The 20,240-nt window shown below is 34.8% G+C and overlaps 1 protein-coding gene across 1 annotated transcript; it reads right to left on the minus strand.

The window, feature by feature from the left end:
• Nucleotides 1-12,289: 12,289 nt before the first annotated feature.
• LOC18036296 (putative UPF0481 protein At3g02645) lies at nucleotides 12,290-13,975 on the minus strand. Its single transcript, XM_006427448.1, has one exon. It carries the CDS (start codon nucleotides 13,973-13,975, stop codon nucleotides 12,290-12,292), a length of 1,686 nt encoding a protein of 561 aa, XP_006427511.1.
• Nucleotides 13,976-20,240: the final 6,265 nt, after the last annotated feature.

The raw sequence follows: 20,240 nt of genomic DNA on the forward strand, positions 1-20,240 counted from the left end.
TTGATCCAGCGGAGCAGCAGTGGATGAGTAAGGCCAAACATGACAGCCGAAATAAGCCAAAATTCGGACCATGGATGGTAGTGGCTCGCAAAGGAAAGCCGAGAGTGGAGAAGGAAAGCAATTCCAACACGTTTTTTGGGGGAAGTATAGGAAGGAATCACGTTTCAATATCTTAGCTAATCTCGATGAAGAGGAATCCAACCACGAGGAAAAACAGGAAGCCCATATGGAACAGACCCATAGAGATATCAACACGTTTGATTTTAGCCCTACTTGGTCGCCAAAAAATAGACACATTATAAGGAAAAATGTTCACCAATTAGCTAATCCCACAGAGCCAGGACATATGGGTACATCTACTAGATTGCATGCGACAACCCTTACTAAAGAAAATACAATTCCTCAAAGCCCTATTCACACACATGGTTCACGAGGTTTTACCAACCTCCATGCAAGCCATGCAAGCCCCAATCCTTTACCTTTACCCTTACCCGTGTACGTTCCTACCAGTTTAAATCCCCTCCATCACTCGGCCATCTCTTTTTATACTGATAATGCCACTGCACCTCTCCCTATTGCTGATGTCTATCCAAAAACCTCCAATGGCCATAACAGTGCTGGTGGGCATATTCCTCTGTCAGAATTGGACGGTGATCCTCCTAACCCCAAGGGTTTGGCTGCTAACATGGACATGGAAGATGACGCAAATGATAGTGATTATGTGGCTACAAGTGAGGACGGGGCTGACTTTTCAGAAGGTGATGTGTCCCTTGTTGAAGAAACGGCCATGGACCTAGCGGAAGAGGCGTCTCGGCCGCTGCAGTAAGACTCTACTTTTCTCCAATCTTTATCTTATGAAGATACAAATTCTCTTTTGGAATGTACAGGGGGCGGCTTCGAAGGGATTTCGTCGCTCTTTTAATACCCTTATTAAAAATTATGGCCCTTCTATGGTTATTATAATGGAACCTAAAATCAGTGGGAAACAAGCCGATGATTTTATTAAATGCAGCGGATTTGATTATTCTCATTGTATTGAAGCTTCGGGTTTTTCTGGTGGAATCTGGATCTTTTGGCGGGGTTATTTTGAAGTGGAAGTCTTGTTCAATCACAAGCAATTCGTCCATTTCAAAATTTCAAAGAATAACATTTTTGAATCTTGGATCACAGCGGTGTATGCGAGCCCTAATCCTATTTTGCGAAGGCAGTTGTGGGATTACCTTGATTTCTTAGCTAGAACGGTTCATGGCCCGTGGCTGGTGGGAGGCGATTTTAATTCCATTCTATATGCTGCTGAGAAGAAAGGGGTCTGTTTAAGAGTTGGTTTAATAAGAATGGAATGTTTGATTTAAATTTTCATGGACCCCGTTTCACTTGGTCTCGTGGTTTTCTTATGAAGAGGCTGGACAGAGTTATTTCTAATACAGAATGGCTAAACAAGTATCCAGACAATGCAGTTTTACACTTGCCAAAGATTGTTTCAGATCATAGACTCATCTTAGTTCGGTTTAATAATGATGCCAGTAGCGCTAGGGGACAAAAACCTTTCCGTTTCTTGGCTGCATGGCTTACAAACAATTCCTTTGGTGAGTTTGTCTCTAATGCCTGGATTAATAGTTTGTCGTATTTAAATGTTGCTGATAATTTTGTGAAGAAGGCCTTGGAATGGAATAGAGACCATTTTGGAAATATTTTTCAGAGGAAGCGGTGGATCTTAGCACGACTAGGGGGGATTCAAAAGGTGTTAGAAACTAATACTCGACAATATTTGGCCAGGTTAGAGCTCAAGCTGAAGGAGCTAGAGGAAATTCTTACACAAGAGGAGATTTTGTGGCTTAAAAAATCTCGCAAAGATTGGCTTATCCAAGGGGATAGAAATACGGCTTATTTCCACCAAAAAACTCTGGCCAGACGTAGAAGAAATCGAATCACAACTATTCAGAATGATAATGGGGAATGGCTTGTGGATAATGAAATTATTAAGCAGCATGCCACGGTTTTCTTCTCGGCACTTTATACTAGTGAGACTTTGGCTTTCCGATCGTATCCGATCAGGGGCTGCTTCCCTATTCTTAATGCAACTCTCACTCAAGGGCTCACTGCTCCCATTGAGGATAATGAAATTCGGCAGACTATTTTTAGCATGAAGCCACTAAAGGCCCCTGGCGTGGATGGCCTTCATGCGATTTTCTATCAATCCTAATGGCATATCGTTGGCCACTCATTCTGTAGATTTATAAAGAATAGTTTCAGCAGTGGCAGTATTCCTAAGGAAATTAACACTACGCTTTTAGTTCTCATCCCAAAGGGTGATCATCTGGTTAATCTAAAAATGTATCGCTCGATTAGTTTATACACAGTGGCCTACAAAACCATTTCTAAAATTGTGGCTAACAGACTGCAGGCACTAATGCCGATTCTTATTGGTCCTCAGTAGACTAGTTTTGTTCCTGGCCATCATATCATTGATAATATTATGATTGCCCAAGAAGTTATTCACTCCATGCGTAAGAAAATGGGGAAGAAAGGTTTCATGGCAATTAAAGTGGATCTTGAAAAGGCGTATAATAGACTTAACTGGGATTTTATTTATGAGACGCTGCAGGAAACGAGACTGCCTAGAGATATGATTCAGATCATTATGGAATGTATTACTTCGGCTACAATGAAAGTATTATGGAATGGTGAAGCTGAAATACTAGCTAGGCAACCCAAGAGGGGGGTGAATTGGGATTTTAAAAATTATCCGAAGCAAACCACACAACAATTCAATCTAATGCCTTAATCAATTCGAAAACAATAAATTCAATGAAACACAATATTAAAAGAGTAAGGGAAGAGAAAACGAACACAAGGATTTTTACGTGGTTCGGCTATCCCCGCCTACGTCCACGCCTCCAAGCTCACCCGGCTTGATGATTTCACTATCGAAGCCTCTCCAAGGCTTCAATGATTACAATTGACTTCGAGGTGTCAATAAACCTTTACAACAAAGAGATTATCTCCCAATCTCTTCACTCAAGTGTCTCACACACTCAAACTCTTACAAATGAATTGAAGAAATGAAAGATACAATGAAACTCACTCAATGAGTAGATATTCAAAGATGAAGAACAATGAATGATTCAATGATTTGTGTTTTGCAAGTTGTAAGCTCAAGATATCACGTGTGCTTTTTGTTTTTGCTTGTTGGGGAAGGTCAAAATGAGTTGGATTTGAGTTCTTATAGCTTGAGCTCGAAAACTAGCCGTTACTCACATTCTGGGCTATCCAGTTTGCCGTTTTATAGAATTCGGTAAGCCGGATTTATGTTACCGTTAAGGCAAAATTCAAATTTTGCCTAACCGGTTTGCCGGTTACTAAAATCCGGTATGTCGTTTTCGTTCTGGATGCTTACTGCCCCGAATCCGGATTTTCAGTTTTTAGAATCCGGTAAGCCGCCTGCTACAGTAACCTGCTACAGTGAAATTTTTCTCATATTTTTTATTTGACCCCAAAACTTTATAAAACTATAGTATGGCCCAAGACGTTATAAAAATTTGCAAATAGGTCCAATTTCAGAATTTTAAATAATGCTTTCTAAATCCCACAACTTTCTGAAATTATGACTTCGCCCAAACTTTATGAAATTATAAAATGGCCCAAAAACATTTAAATAGTTTCAAATAGGTCCAAATCCGAAATTTCAAGCACTACTTGTTTATTTCAAAGTTTTCAAAATTCTTTAAATTAAACCATAAACTTTGAAAAACAACCAATTTCATAAAATCATTTTTCCATTAAATATGAAACATTTATAATGTGAACATAATGATTTATTTAAAAAGAATAAAAACAATCAATTTCATAAAATCATTTTTCCATTAAATATAAAACATTTATAATATGAAAATAATGATTTATTTAAAAAGAATATTAAATAGTTTGAGCTTAAAAGATTAATCATTTTTAATCTTGTTTGTTATCATCAAAATCAATATTATGGAAACATATATGTTAACAATCTCCCCCTTTTTGATGATGATAAACATTTCATGTATTTAAAGAATGATTCCACAAATTTCTCCCCCTAAATATAATCTTCTTTTACAATTTGCCAATTAGCTAAAATAACATATTTAAATACATGGATTTTTCTCCCCGTCATCATCAAAAAGAAAAACTTAATTGGCAAAGACAAAAGTAGCAATTTTTTTTTATAGATTTGAAAACATGTATTATTCTCCCCCTTCATCATCAAAAAGAAAACTTTAAAGGAAAAAAATAAAAAAATAGCAAATTTGTTACCCATGTTGTCCAAGTGGAAATTTTGAAAGAATCTCCCCCTAACAACAAGCATCACCTCAAATACAAATTTAGTAATATTACTCACAAATTATCATCATATCTCAAAATCATCAAGTACTCACCATAATCACATATCATCAAAATCATCAAAAGAATATTCAAAGTGCATATTATTCTCCTTCTTATAACAACATTGAAATGATATATTACTTTGTCTCCCCCTTTAGACAATAAAAAAGTTCAAAATGCATATTATTCAAAATCATATTATATGCTCCCCCTAAATATATGGCCAATTTAAAAATTTAGCCGAAATGATTTTATCCAAAAACATATTATATTTGTCTCCTCCTTAAAAATGAACAAATTCTCAAATACACAACATGGTTAAAAACACTTCCATATAAGCTTAAACAATAATAACCAACCAACAACTCCTTCAATTCATCAAGCAACGCACATATAATCATCAATTACCAAAATCATCAAGAAGAAATCAAATCATTCCAAGATTATGCCAAATTTTTGAAAATTCTTCTTCGCAAAGAGGTTTTGATTTCTTTACCAAATTGGCATGCATATTATCAAATATTCAAGCTCCATAATTATCAATCACATTTTATAAATAAAGACAACTAAACTCATCAAATATCTAATGTGACATTTCAATATAACAAAAAAATCTCATATGCTTAAAAATTTCAAAGTAGATGTATTTCTCTCTTACATCTCATATCTCCCTCTTGATCATCAAAAAGTCAAGATAAGCACATTAGTTCCACATTATCCAAATATAAAACATCCAAATATCAAACAATAATCATCATCAATCCACAATAAAAGCAACAATGCATATGAAAATGTAAGTGCATAATATAATAGAAAACTATGGTAAAATCCATAAGGAGAACTCATTATGGAAGTGGTAATTTGAAATACTCAAAATGCACAAATTCAGATTTTCAAGATATCGAATAAAAAGAGTAAGTTTGAATCAATTAAAATGATTTTAGAAATGAAGAGAAATTTGAATGAAAATAGAGGTGAGCAGCTCATGGTTTTGGAGAGAGAAAGAACATGTGAAGACCGAATGAAGAAGGAAGAAGAACAGTGGAAATAGCTCCTGAAACCGGCTTCCCGGTTTGCACTAACCGGCTAGCCGGTTGTGACCAGAAGCTGCAACATCGAAACCGACTTGCCGGATGAGTTTAACCGGAAATCCGGTTTAATCCAGCAAGGTTCCACGCGAAACCGGCTTTCCGGTTTTGCTAACCGGTAGTCCGGTTTGAGGCAGACAGTTGCCTCTTGAATTCGGTTTTTCAGATTTTTAAGAACCGGTTATCCGGTTTTGAGGCAGAGAGGAGGCTTAGCAAATCCGGTTTTCTGGATTGATAAATCCGGTTATCCGAATGATGATATAACACAATTAATAGCATATGAATTCACACATATATAAGAGATGGACAATGATGATAGACAATTTAAGAAGATGAAATCTAAGACCATACAATCATCAAAATCAAACAAAGTCATCATGATAAATCACTCAATATGATACACAATGATAATTCTATCATGTAAACATACAAGCATACTTTCACAAATTCATTTATCATGATTCATTCAACAAAATTAATATGGCAAGAATTGTTACCAAAATAATTAAATCATCTTGCCTCATCTTTTTCTCCTAGCTCATACTCAAGTGATTATCCTCACAAGCTTTCATCAAGGAACTTCTCCACCATTCCTTGATTGTGGTACCTACAAAACAAATTCAAGTTGTACCCTTTGGTACCCAAATACTCTTGGGTCCTTGAATGTTAGATTTAGTTCCTTTTGGAACCCAAATACATTTTACTCCATAATATACATTTCTCTTAACTGGACATCTAAAACTCATATGACCATTTTGATTGCAATAATGACAAACAATTTTATGATCATTTGTGGAGGTAGCCTTAACAAAATAATTCTTATAATATTTTTGTTTCAAGTAAGGCTTATACCCAAGTCCTCCTTTATCAAACACACATTTTTGTGAATTAAGCATGTTATCCAACATCTTTTGCCCATTTGTGAATTTCAAAACAATCTCATTCAACTCATTGCTCTTTTTCTTAAGCGTTTCATTTTCATTTATTAATTCATCAACATGTGATTTCTCATGCTCATACGAAGTACTTTGTTTACATGTGAATGATGCAATTCTATCATGCAACATTTTATTATCTAACTCTAGTCCTTTAATCTTTTCATTTAATGAATCATTGCATTTTTGTAAAGCATCCTTTTCATTTTTCAAGTTATCTACATGTGATTCTAGATGCTCATGTGAAGTGCTAAGTTTCTATTTTGATAATGAAACTCTATCATGCAATGTTTTATTATCTAATTCTAGGCATGTAATTTTTGCACATAGAGATTCATTTTCATTTTTGAGCTCTACCATTTTCTTTTTAAGACATGCATTCTTTTTACCAATTTTCATCCACTCATCATACAATTCTTTAAACGCATCATGTAATTCATTATAAGTAAGAAGATCGTTTACCTCATCAAGTCCATCATCCGAGTCATCTCCAATTGCCATAAGTGCCAAATTCAACACTTCATGAAATTCTTCCTCCTTTGTAGTCTCCTCATACACAATTTCGAGTTTTTTCCAAATTTCATAAGCATTCGAACAATTTGAAACTCTATGAAATTCCTTTTTATCTAAAGCACAAAATAAAGCATTCATAGCCTTGGAATTTAAAGACATATTTTTCTTATCCAATTCACTTAAAGCATTCTTCCTAGGAATGAATGAACCATCACAAACTATTTCCCATAGTTCATAATCTAAGGCTTGTAAAAACACTCTCATCCTAGTTTTCCAATAAGGATAGTCATTACCATCAAAGAATGGAGGTCTAGTGGTGGATTGGCCTTCCATGAAAGTTGAACTAATTTGGGTTGCTATTAATCTTTAACTCTAGACGGTTAAGTCTACACAAGAGCACCTCGCTCTGATACCAAATGAAATACTAGCTAGGCAACCCAAGAGGGGGGTGAATTGGGATTTTAAAAATTATCCTAGGCAAACCATACAACAATTCAATCTAATGCCTTAATCAATTCGAAAACAATAAATTCAATGAAACACAATATTAAAAGAGTAAGGGAAGAGAAAACGAACACAAGGATTTTTACGTGGTTCGGCTATCCCCGCCTACGTCCACGCCTCCAAGCTCACCCGGCTTGATGATTTCACTATCGAAGCCTCTCCAAGGCTTCAATGATTACAATTGACTTCGAGGTGTTAATAAACCTTTACAACAAAGAGATTATCTCCCAATCTCTTCACTCAAGTGTCTCACACACTCAAACTCTTACAAATGAATTGAAGAAATGAAAGATACAATGAAACTCACTCAATGAGTAGATATTCAAAGATGAAGAACAATGAATGATTCAATGATTTGTGTTTTGCAAGTTGTAAGCTCAAGATATCACGTGTGCTTTTTGTTTTTGCTTGTTGGGGAAGGTCAAAATGAGTTGGATTTGAGTTCTTATAGCTTGAGCTCGAAAACTAGCCGTTACTCACATTCTGGGCTATCCAGTTTGCCGTTTTATAGAATTCGGTAAGCCGGATTTATGTTACCGTTAAGGCAAAATTCAAATTTTGCCTAACCGGTTTGCCGGTTACTAAAATCCGGTATGTCGTTTTCGTTCTGGATGCTTACTGCCCCGAATCCGGATTTTCAGTTTTTAGAATCCGGTAAGCCGCCTGCTACAGTAACCTGCTACAGTGAAATTTTTCTCATATTTTTTATTTGACCCCAAAACTTTATAAAACTATAGTATGGCCCAAGACGTTATAAAAATTTGCAAATAGGTCCAATTTCAGAATTTTAAATAATGCTTTCTAAATCCCACAACTTTCTGAAATTATGACTTCGCCCAAACTTTATGAAATTATAAAATGGCCCAAAAACATTTAAATAGTTTCAAATAGGTCCAAATCCGAAATTTCAAGCACTACTTGTTTATTTCAAAGTTTTCAAAATTCTTTAAATTAAACCATAAACTTTGAAAAACAACCAATTTCATAAAATCATTTTTCCATTAAATATGAAACATTTATAATGTGAACATAATGATTTATTTAAAAAGAATAAAAACAATCAATTTCATAAAATCATTTTTCCATTAAATATAAAACATTTATAATATGAAAATAATGATTTATTTAAAAAGAATATTAAATAGTTTGAGCTTAAAAGATTAATCATTTTTAATCTTGTTTGTTATCATCAAAATCAATATTATGGAAACATATATGTTAACAGAAGCTTCTAATGAGTTCGTTCCCTCCCGAGGTATATGGCAAGGAGACCCTCTTTCCCAGTATATTTTTGTCCTATGTGTAGAGAGGCTCAGCCACGGGATTAATAGAGCTGTCACTGTTGGGGATTGGCAGCCGATTCGACTTGCTCGTCGTGGTACTCCTCTTACTCACTTATTTTTTGCTGATGACCTCTTACTCTTGGCTGAAGTAAATTTTGAGCAAGCTGGGGTGATAAATATGGTCTTGAATACTTTTTGCCAGAGCTCAGAAGCTAAAGTAAACAAGACTAAATCTCAAGTTTTCTTCTCCAAAAATATTTCGGCTCGGAGCATGAAAAGAATTGGGGCTGACCTTGGGTTCCCGATCACCAAGGATTTGGGCATGTACCTTGAGATGCCGCTACTGCATACTCGTGTCTCGCAGCATACATATCAGAACATTATTGACAAAGTTGAAAGGCGCCTATCGGGATGGCAAGCATCTCTGCTGTCTTTGGCTGGCAGAATAACTCTTGCTCAGACAATTTTACAAGCTATCCCGGTTTACGCAATGCAAACAACTAGCCTCCCCACTGGAATTAAACTGAAGATTGATAAGGCGTGCAAGAAATTCATATGGAGTGGAAATTCCAATCAGCAGCGGATGAGTATGGTTAGCTGGGATAATTTGTGCAAACCAAAGGCTTATGGAGGCCTAGGGCTTAAGGATCTAAATGTGATGAATAAAGCGCTCTTAATGAAGCTCAGTTGGGGAGTTATCTCAGCTAAGGATAGCCTATGGGTTCAGGTCCTGTGTACCAAATATGGGGCTAATAATTCCAACCCCCCTCTTTCATTGCCGACTCGATATGGATCTCATATGTGGAAAGCTATTGGTAAGATTTGGCGAGATACGATGTTAAGTGTGTGATGGTCTGTTGGTGATGGTAAAAGAATCCAGTTTTGGTGGGACTGTTGGGTTTATAAGGATAAGCCGCTTGCGAGCCAAGTCATTTCTTCTATTCCTGATCATCTAACTCATTTAATGGTTGCTGATCGTGTGGCAACGAATGGACAATGGAACTGGGCGTTATTTGATCATTTTCTTCCTAACACTGCCATCATGAAGATTGTGTAATACATCCTCCCTCAGTTTTATTAGGTCCGGATCAATTCTATTGGTCGCATTCTAATAAGGGGAATTTCTCGGTCTCCTCGGATTATTATGATATCAGTCCTCCAGATAATCTTTTACAAGATACTGGTTGGAAGTTGGCTTGGAAGTGGCAAGGCCCTCAGGGTGTTAAAGTTTTCATTTGGTTAGCTCTTCATGGTCGGTTGAAAACCAAAGCTGAAATTGCAAGGTGTCACATGTTGATAAATACTGAGTGTGATAGATGTGGGGCCCCGGTTGAGGATATCTTGCATGTTCTAAAAGACTGCATGGTTACGAAAGGTTTTTGGTATCGGGTGATCCCTGTAGCAATGAGGCAGCGTTTCTTCCAAGCTCCTTTTAAAGAATGGATGATGAATAATCTCCAGAATGCATGGCCTATTTATTGAGTCCGAAATTGGGTTTGTTTCTTTAGTATAGCAATATGGAGATTATGGTTCTGGAAGAACCAGTTCTAGGTGAATGGACTATTCATGGACGGCTTATCCATGGTTAATGATGTCAAGGCTCGTACGGAGGAGGTGATTTTGCTTCAAGGGTCTTCTTTGATCTCGACAAATAGAAAAGTCAACAAATGGATTGGTTGGTCGCTTCCGAATTGGCCATGGTGCAAGTTGAACTTAGATGGTGCCTGTAAGGCGACTGGTGTAGCTGCTGCAGGGGGCCTAATTCGTGACCACAATGGTCATTGGGTTGCTGGCTTTGGGATGAATCTAGGGGCTTGTTCAGTGACTATGGCGGAATTATGGGGTCTCTATCAAGGATTGCTTCTTGCGTGGAATAAAGGGATTCGATGGCTCTGTGCTGAGGTTGATAGTTGCTGCGTTACTCAACTTGTGAAGAACAACATGGTGAATTCCAATGAGTTTTCTCCTCTCATTCGTGCTATTCAAGAACTCATCAGACGCAACTGGCGGGTGGAGATTACTCATGTTTACAGGGAGGCTAATTTTGCCGCGGATTATTTGGCTACTTTAGCTTGTTCTATTCCGTTAGGGCTTCATGTTTTTAAGTGCTCCAATTTATGTCCCAAGACACTTATGGGGTAGTCTATCCCCGCTTTGTTAGTTCTTAGCTCTATTAAGAGCCCCTCTTAATCCAAAAAAAAAAAAATCATATAATAAGCTCAAGATTCTTTTTTATTTATTTATTTTTTTTTTAAGGAAACAACATTCTTATTTTATTCGAATGGAATTATGGAATCCTATAAAGATCGTAGTTGGAAATCAACCAAACTTATTCGCTAGAGCACATTCCATCGACATACCAATATATCTATACCGTTAATTTATTAAATTTTTTTCATGTATATATGCATCTGCATTTCTGTTTCATTTAATAAAATATATGTCACGTACTGTGTATACGTATTTGATTGACATGCATCTCTTTTATTTATTTTTTATTTAAAGTTTAGTTCTATTAGGACTGACTAACACATGACGTGAATGTGATGTAAGTTGTGACAAGATCTCTCTTCATATTTTGTTTTCAATAAACACACCAAATTAGACCAATTCAAGTTTTTCAACTTATTAATTGATGAATTGCGTTTATCCGTTGCAATCAATCATCATTCATCATTGGCTTTTACGAAAAGAGGAAAGGAAAATCAAGCAAGTTGCGTATATTTTAACTTAACAATAGATTGAAGTAATTATACTAAAATAAGATTTGGAATCAAAAACTCTTAAAAGATGTGATCTTATCTGTCCATGGTTCCATGCTTTTCATTCTTTAAGCACTAAGCTTAAAAATAGAATATATCAGCTGCCATAAACTACTCAATGCATTGTTTAATTTATTTTCTAAAGTACAAAATACATAGGGCTCTCCAGTCATTATTAATTCCAACTTCATACGATATGATCTATTTATATTTTTTTAACTGTAATTTGATGGCAAACCAATTCCCCTCTTACTCATATGACTTCGTTCCCTAAATTTTTTTGTTTCCATTCAAGAGATTTTAGAAACTAAACGAACTGACACCTACAAATATAATCTATTTAAGATTATGCTAATTATCTAAGAATTTTGATCCAATTCTTATTTGTGTCTATCTTTTTATAATTTTCTATCAGGTATACATTTAAACAACGAATTACGTTCACGCCAAGGCAATCCCCCACTTTTTGAGAGTTCTAAAGAATAAGTTAAAAATTGAAACGTTTTCAAGATGAACCCAACTTATACTTTAAGTATACTAATTTGCATTATATTTTGACAATGCCCAAATTAAAATCCTAGTTCTGTCACTGCATTCACTTACAGCACTGTAAGACTAGAATATAATTATATGTTAAATTTTATCGCTTGTCTAATAACTACCAATCATAAATATTTTTAAAAAAAAATCACAACTAAATTCAAATCCAATTAGTTGGACCAATTTGCATTGTCATATTAATTCGAGCAACATCAAAGCTATAATTTTACTTTAAAAAAAAAAGAAAAACACACACACACACACACACAAAACACCGTTTCAGTTTACACCTTGAATCAGGAAACCAATCAGTCAGAGTCTGAGACGAACTTGAATTTGCGACAATTATAGACTGAGCAAAAAGCTTGTAAAGTCATCAAGAGCAAGAGCATAATCGTAGCAAGCAACGTAAGAAATTGCCAAGAACCAAATACATAGTGCTTCATACTTTTCCGAAACTTCACCTTCCATTGGCTGTTGTAATGCTTGTTAACACCTTCAATCACTTTATCAATGTGTGGCACTTTCGTCAACCTAATTGATTTGCTCATTCCATTCCACAAATTAGTAATCTCTGCATCACTCTTCAATCTGTTTAAAATAATCCCTTTTTCCCTAAGCAACTTAACATCCTCTTCAGTATCAATAATCCCATTCATCAACTCTGTGTACCGAGTAAAAACCAACGGCCCTGATGCATTTGAAGCTTCATATGCCACTAAGTTTCTCAAGATCACCTCTGTGTTAATGTCAAAGCTGATGGTGGGAAGGTGTAATGTTGCCGTCTTTCTGTCAAAACGGAGGGTTGAGATGTTACCAGCAGTTGGTAAAAAATGAACCTGAGATTTGGCAAGCTCAGTGACTGAGGGGATTATGATTTCTTCCACTAATGGTGGCTTGTTCAGGTTATTGCTTGTGTGGGAGCTCTCATCATCTGACTTCTTGTCATCATTATCTTGTGGGAATATCAAATATTGAATCGGCTGGGCCAACATTGAAAATCCGGGAAGCTTGGAGAGCATTGTGAATGGCAATTTGAAGAAGAATTTGACAGGTTTTGATACAAGAAGCTTTTTGATAAAAAGGATAGGGCCTTTGTTGAGTTTTGAAAGCAGCTTCCAAATCTCACCGAAAATTTTTTTTACATAAGTTGAGCCACCGGTGTATCTTTCTTTCGGTTTCTCGTCATCGCCTTGATCTTCAACAACCTCACTTATCTCGGACTTTTGTTCAACTTTTGGAACAATTGTGTCGTACAAAAAATCTAGCAAATGTGCACATTCTGAGACATCGATCATTGGCATGTCCTTCATCAGTTTAAAAGGCGAAAGCTCTTCGCAAAATCCCATTAGCATGGCCTGCAACATATCATCAGCTGATTCCAAAGATGAATATTGTACTTCAAGCATTTTTCTCAACACAAACAAGGGAATTTGATTCTCAAGCATCACCATATCTCTAAGTATCGTGTTATGAGCAGCTTTAGTGCCTGCATAGTCAAGCAAATGCGACATGGATGTGGAAGAATACGTTGCACTCAACTTTGCTTCTTTTACAGCATAGATCTGAAGAAACTCAAGCAAGAACGATGCATCAATGGCCATCATCCAAGCTAGAGTCTCATTGCTGAAATTTAAGAACTTGTGGTAACAAGCTCGTATTTTTAGCTCAAGCTCTTTCAGTTGATCAACAATATACTGAAACTTGTGATCCCCATCGATATGTCTTTGAGCTCTTTTTGCTGCGGCGAGCTTGTACCTCTCCATCTCGTACAGCTCCGGACGCCAGTAATGATAAGGGCCAATTGCAACTTCTTGTGGTGTGTACGAATCGGGATCGCTAAACATCAATGTTTTGGGCACACTGAATATGCAGACGGGAATATCAGTATCCGTTTCAAGTTCTTCTTCGAGTGTTCGACGGATGTTGATGATCCATCGATGTTCATCAAAAGTTGGATTAGGATTAGGATTAGGATTAGGATTAGAAGACATGGTTGATTGATTGGGGAGAACAAGGGACGAGTGTTTGTTTTCTTTGAGGGAAGGAACTTTGGTTTTGTTGGAATGATAATAATAGTTATCTTTCGGTGCTTAGATTAATTAGATACATTGAGTGGTGGGTGGAGCTAGCGAGCTAGATATGGCAATAATATATTGCTTAATTTGGCGGCATGATAAATGATAACAATATTTCGAAGGCACGCTTTTCTCATGGATATGGATTTTCGTTTTATAATTTCTGGGAAAGTGAGTGAAAACCATATTTGTCTAAACTAAGCATTAACCCCCTCGTGTTTCTCTTGGAGACAAACTTTGTGCTTTGATGTTTTAAGAGAGATATAGAGAGGGAACCCAAAAAAAAAAAAAGTTAAACAAAGTTTTGGAGTATTTTGGACTTGAATAAAAGTGTTTTTCAAATAATCAAATTATTTTCTTATCTATGTAACTTTCATTGTTATGCTTGATTGAAGATTTTTAAAAAAATATAATTACATTTATAAAATCTATTACAAATTAATCAAAATGTGCAAATAGAAATATGTTGGGACCTATCTTGATGAAGCGCATTGTTGAAGCCTATTTTGAGAAAGATAGCTTAAAAAACTCTGATGATGAAAGAGAAATATGCTTTCACAATATTTAGGGAGCCAAGAAGTTATGAACCCAAAACGTAAAGTATAAGATGAGAAAATATACATCTATCACTAGTTCAAAGAGTGATATACATTTTAAAATATATTTAAAAAATTAAAAAAGTTTTAGAGTGTACTTCGTAATGTTATATCTTTTAAACCGCACAACTTAAAAGTATTTCCACATGAAAAAACGAATGATGGCGCCATACTAGAGAAGAACTATATTAAGTATAAAAATAAGTATAAAAAGTTATTTCTTCTCTGTTTTTCAAATATACTATAAAATAGAGTGATTTTATCAAAAGTAATTTGTAAAAAAATTGACCAAATATCAAAATTAACTTTTAATTTTTTAAAAATTACTTTTAAACCCAAATAGGTCCTTGAACACTTTTGAATGACCTTATATTTAGAGAAATGTTCCAGTCAGGAATTTTAAAGTGCAGGAAAGTACGGGAAACCTTTAAAACCGCATGGTTTTAAAGGCTTAAAACTGTAAGCCTTTAAAACCGTATGGTTTTAAACCTTTCCTGAACTTTCCCGCACTTTAAATTCCCTGACCAGAAAACTACTATATATATATATATAAAAACGTTCTTAATTCAGAGTTTATATAGGAGTGTGGAGATAAATAATATAATTAATAAATGTAACACATTTAACACGAGTTCTATTGTTCGTGTTAGGCTTATGATTAAGGCCCGGATGCGTAAAGCAGAGATGGTCAGTGGTTGAAAAAAGTTCTCATCGTTTGATTATTTTATTTGCACCACGATTGGAGAAAATTCGGATATTTTAATAAAATCCCTAACGTTTGATAAAACATCCCAAATATTCTATCATTTAAGAAGTTGAAAAGTAAGTCCCTAATATGGGCATTAAAATTATTCATCAAAAACACAATTCTATTTTTTTTTCACCAGAATAGAGAAAGTGAAATACAAAAATGGGCTTATGTGATCCAAAGAGCGGCAATATTAGTACTGACAGAAACAGTTATATCTCAATTGAGATTGGGTAAATATTAATCCGTACAGATTGTTTAATTGAAAAAAAAAGTGTATACATTATTTAATTGGGACAAAATTACATACCGGACTTCGACAAGTTAAAATGCCAGTACCGTTCCGAAAACTCAAATGATGTCCTGAATGTAAATTAACCCACCTGCATTAATTTGAAAATTTAGAATGCCGTTGTATCAAAAACTTAATTTCCAAATAAATCAATATCAAATTGAATCAATGTTTTTAACCCATTAAATGCAAATATATATATATATAAGAGAAGACACATCTAAACACCACTAGCCTACCTAAAAACCAAGAAAAGTTCAATCATGACGCTGCTAGGCTGCTGATGGTTGCTTGTGGTGGGGGGCGGCGTGTGGTGAGGGATTAGGAAGTCGGCAGCGTGAAGTGGTGAGCGTTGACTGGGTTTCTACTTAAAGAAATTCTCTTTTTAATCTGAGTTTTTATTTATATTAATATAATTATGCAATTAGTATTATTAAATAGAAACAAAATTAAAAAAATCAATCTTGATCATACATATATAAAAATTACGCATGTGTCAAAAGATTGTTCAAAATTCAAATAAGTTCAAATCATGAGGAATTCAATTCCTTTAAGTCTATCTATCGTTTTTAAATTTTAATTGTTTCATTTTTGTTTAATTAAAATAAAATTGAAAAAAATAAAACAAATGAGTTGAAAGTTAAAATTCTCTGGTGGTCGGGGTACTTCTTTAGATGGTTGGGCTTCTGGGACGTTGGAATCACATGATTTCAGGATACATGCTTCCAATCTCGTACCAAATGTTAGTCTTCATAAGTATTTCCATATAATGCCTAATATGGTAAAATTTGGGCCCTCTTTAATTTTGTCTCTATATGGAATTTGACTGAATTATTTTTCTATGAATTACAGGAGCAGTAACATCGATTATGAAAAATGAAAAAATAAGGGAAATTTGACTTAAAGTAAAAAGGAAATGTTGACCCCAAAAGACGGATCCTAAATCAAACGAAATCATCTCCAATTGTGTAGGATTCAACCACGTCAATCTCATGATTTCACTTCAATAAATAATAATATTGTTCTCGTCTAATACTATCAGCATTCCAAACTCTTTTGCATTTTCTAAGTGCCTGTTTGGTATGGCTTATTTAAGAGCCATAAGTGCTTATTTAATCGTATAAGCACTTTTTAAAATTTTTTATGGTGTTTGGTTATTTTTTTAATAGAGCTTTTTTAGCTTAAATAAGCTAATTTACCTCTACTAGTAAAAGCCCAAAATTTGAGCTTTTGGGAGTAGAGGCTATAGAGCTTTTTTAAAAATATATAATATAAAAAATATCACACGGTTTAATGGTTCAAAAGTGCTTTTTTTATTGACAACCAAACACCCAATGACTTTTTGTCCAAAAGCTCTATTGGTATAAGCTCTACTGCTATAAGCTCTACTGTTATAAGCTCTATTTAATAAGCTGTACCAAACGGACAACGTAAAAGCCTGTGACGTCAAAATAAGAGAAAAGTACAGCTACGCCCCCATAATTTATGAAAATACTTTTGAGGACTCTCAAATTTTGAATAAAGGATACCAAGTCCCTTTTTTTTAACTTTTACAATTTACACTTTTTTATTATTAGTTTAGATGGAAAACATTAAATTTACTATTATACTCTTATAATGCGTTTACTTTTTTCTACCTGGAATTTTGAATTGAATCAATAAATATTTGACAAATGTGATTCAACACAATAACATCGATTTACAATTTCGTAATATCAAAAAATTAGTCCCATGAAATCATTATTGATGAGATTTTAAGTGACATTTATACCTTGTGAATCATTTTAATTCGAAAAATATCTTTAAAATATAATCGTCTTTTACAGTTTTAATGCCAATTGCAATATTCTAGTATTGGCTTTACTTTGTTGTCTGTACGCTAGCTAGGTGATTGCTTTTTCCCATGAAAACTTAATTTTAATTAGGGATGGTAAAAATATTTGGATCAGCAAAGATTCAAAAGATCCAGATCCGGAAAAATATGACGTATATTATAAAATGTGGATCCGGATCCTTAGAATTAGGATATGTGCGGATCCAAATCCGGATCCAGATGCAAATGCATCCGGAAAACTGGATATCCGTATCTGCATTATTTTTTTAATTAAATTATTTATTAAATTAAAATTAAATAAAAAATATAGAAGTTAAATTAAATTAAGAAATATATTGGGATCCACATTATTTTTTAAATAAATTATTTATTAAATTAAAATTAAATAAAAAACATTATAGGATTAATTAAAAATATAGAAGTTAAATTAAATTAAGAAATATATTGGGATCTGAAAGGAAAATGCAAGTACTTGGAAGAAATTGGAATTGTATTATATATTCGAATGAATTACAATGAGACATATTGAGGTCCTTATATAGTACAAATTATAGCCGTTCGAGAATTAAAGAGCATTCTTAAAGTATAATAGAATTAACCACAATTGAGGAAACCGTGATTGCTATTGACAGAGGAAATCTCGGCTTTATTAGCTTGCAGTCAAGGCTGATCTTTTGGCTGATTTTCTTGATTCCTTTCCTTGATTCCTGACTCATTGATTGCTATTTCTACAACCTGACACTTTCCTTTAACATCCCCCCTCAAACTTGGTCGTGGTAGAGTCCAAATACCAAGTTTGGTGCATAAATTATGAAAGGCAGTGCTGGAGAGAGGCTTTGTAAATATATCAGCTAGTTGATCTTTGGAACTCACAAACTGGGTGATTAGTTTCCCTTGAGCCACTTTCTCGCGGACAAAGTGATAATCAATCTCAATATGTTTTGTGTGAGCATGAAGAACTGGATTGACTGTTAAATGAAGAGCTGATATGTTATCACTAAATAGTGTTGGAGGTTGAGGAAGCTAAAAGCCAATGTCACTAAGAAGATAGGTGATCCATGGGAGTTCTGTAGCAGCTGAAGCCATAGCACGATACTCAGCTTCCGTACTTGATCGGGCAACAGTAGGTTGTTTCTTAGCTGACCAGGATACACAATTGGGACCTAAAAAAGTGCAAAATCCTGTGGTGGATCTTCTTGTTAGAGGACAACCACCCCAATCCGAATATGAAAATGCATACAAATTAGTTATAGTGTGAGAAAGTAATCGAATACCATGATCTAAAGCTCCTTGGACATATCGGAGAATTCTTTTGACTAATTGAAAATGAAAATTGCTCGGTTGATGCATATGTTGGCAAACAAAATTAACACTATAAGCAATGTCTGACCTAGTGAATGTCAAGTATTGTAATCCACCTACAATACTTCTATAGAAGGTAGGATCAGAAAATAAACTTGTATCAATGGGGTGATTGTGAGGCACCATAGGAGTAGATAATGGTTTACTAGTATGCATTTTTGCTCTTTTAAGCAAATCGGCAGCATATTTTCTTTTATGCAAGATAAGACCATGAGAAAATTTAGCTACTTCTACACCTAAAAAGTAATGAATGTAACCAAGATCTTTCATAGCAAACTCCTTTCCAAGTGAGCAGAGAAATTGATTTAGAGGATTATGGTTGCTTCCTGTTAAAATTAAATCATCAACATAAACAAGTAAAAATATAACGCCATGATTTTTTTGAAAAATAAACAATGAAGAGTCAGCAGTGCTACAAACAAATCCATAAACTAAGAGGAACATACTGAACCTATCAAACCATGCTCTCGGTGCTTGTTTTAGCCCATATAAAGCTTTGTCAAGTTTACAAATATGGTGCGGATATTGTTCATCAATAAATCCAGGGGGTTGCTCCAGGAAAACTGGTTTATCGAGCTTGCCATGTAAAAATGCATTTTTGACATCTAATTGTCGAATGTCCCAATTGTGGGATAGTGCAATTGATAAGACTATCCTGATGGTTGCAGGTTTTACAACGGGTGAAAATGTTTCTAGGAAGTCAATTCCTGGAATTTGATTAAAGCCTTTGGCCACTAGCCTAGCTTTTAATCTTTCTAGAGTGCCATCAACTTTAAGTTTTGTTTTGTATACCCACTTACAGCCTATGACATTCATGTCATTGGATCTTGGAATTAATATCCATGTCTTATTTTGATGCAGGGCAGCAATTTCCTCTTTCATAGCATGCAACCATCCTGGATGATATAAAGCATCTTTAATGCCTTTAGGCTTTGTTGGCACATTATAACTAAGTAATGCAAATTCAATAGGGCTATACCTGGTGATGTGTTTATATATACCTGCTTTGCCACGTGTTGCCATGTTGTGAGATGGTTGTATACTTACAGTGGAATCAAGAGTATGTTTTTGTCTCGTGTCTTGATCTGTTTGATTTTGAGATGCTAAGATGTTAACAGCTTCTGAATCTTTGTTAGGCTGAATGCTAGTTAGATCCAACTCATGGGAAACTTTAGTCTCTTGTTCAGGAGCCATTGTGTCTTGATCAGAGTCATGTTGATGTGCTGAAATGTTTGTAGCCTCAAAATCTTTGCTAGTTGGATCAATTTCATGAGGGGTCTGTAACATGTTTATATTGCTATAGTCTTGGTCTCCACTTCCTTCATTGTTTGTGGTAGAGATATCAAGGT

Source organism: Citrus clementina, unplaced genomic scaffold, assembly GCF_000493195.1.
Source record: "Citrus clementina cultivar Clemenules unplaced genomic scaffold, Citrus_clementina_v1.0 scaffold_7, whole genome shotgun sequence".
NCBI lineage: Eukaryota > Viridiplantae > Streptophyta > Magnoliopsida > Sapindales > Rutaceae > Citrus > Citrus x clementina.

Coding starts and splice junctions, on each gene's coding strand:
- LOC18036296 (XM_006427448.1), bottom strand. CDS start 13,975: ATGTCTTCTAATCCTAATCCTAATCCTAATCCTAATCCAACTTTTGAT.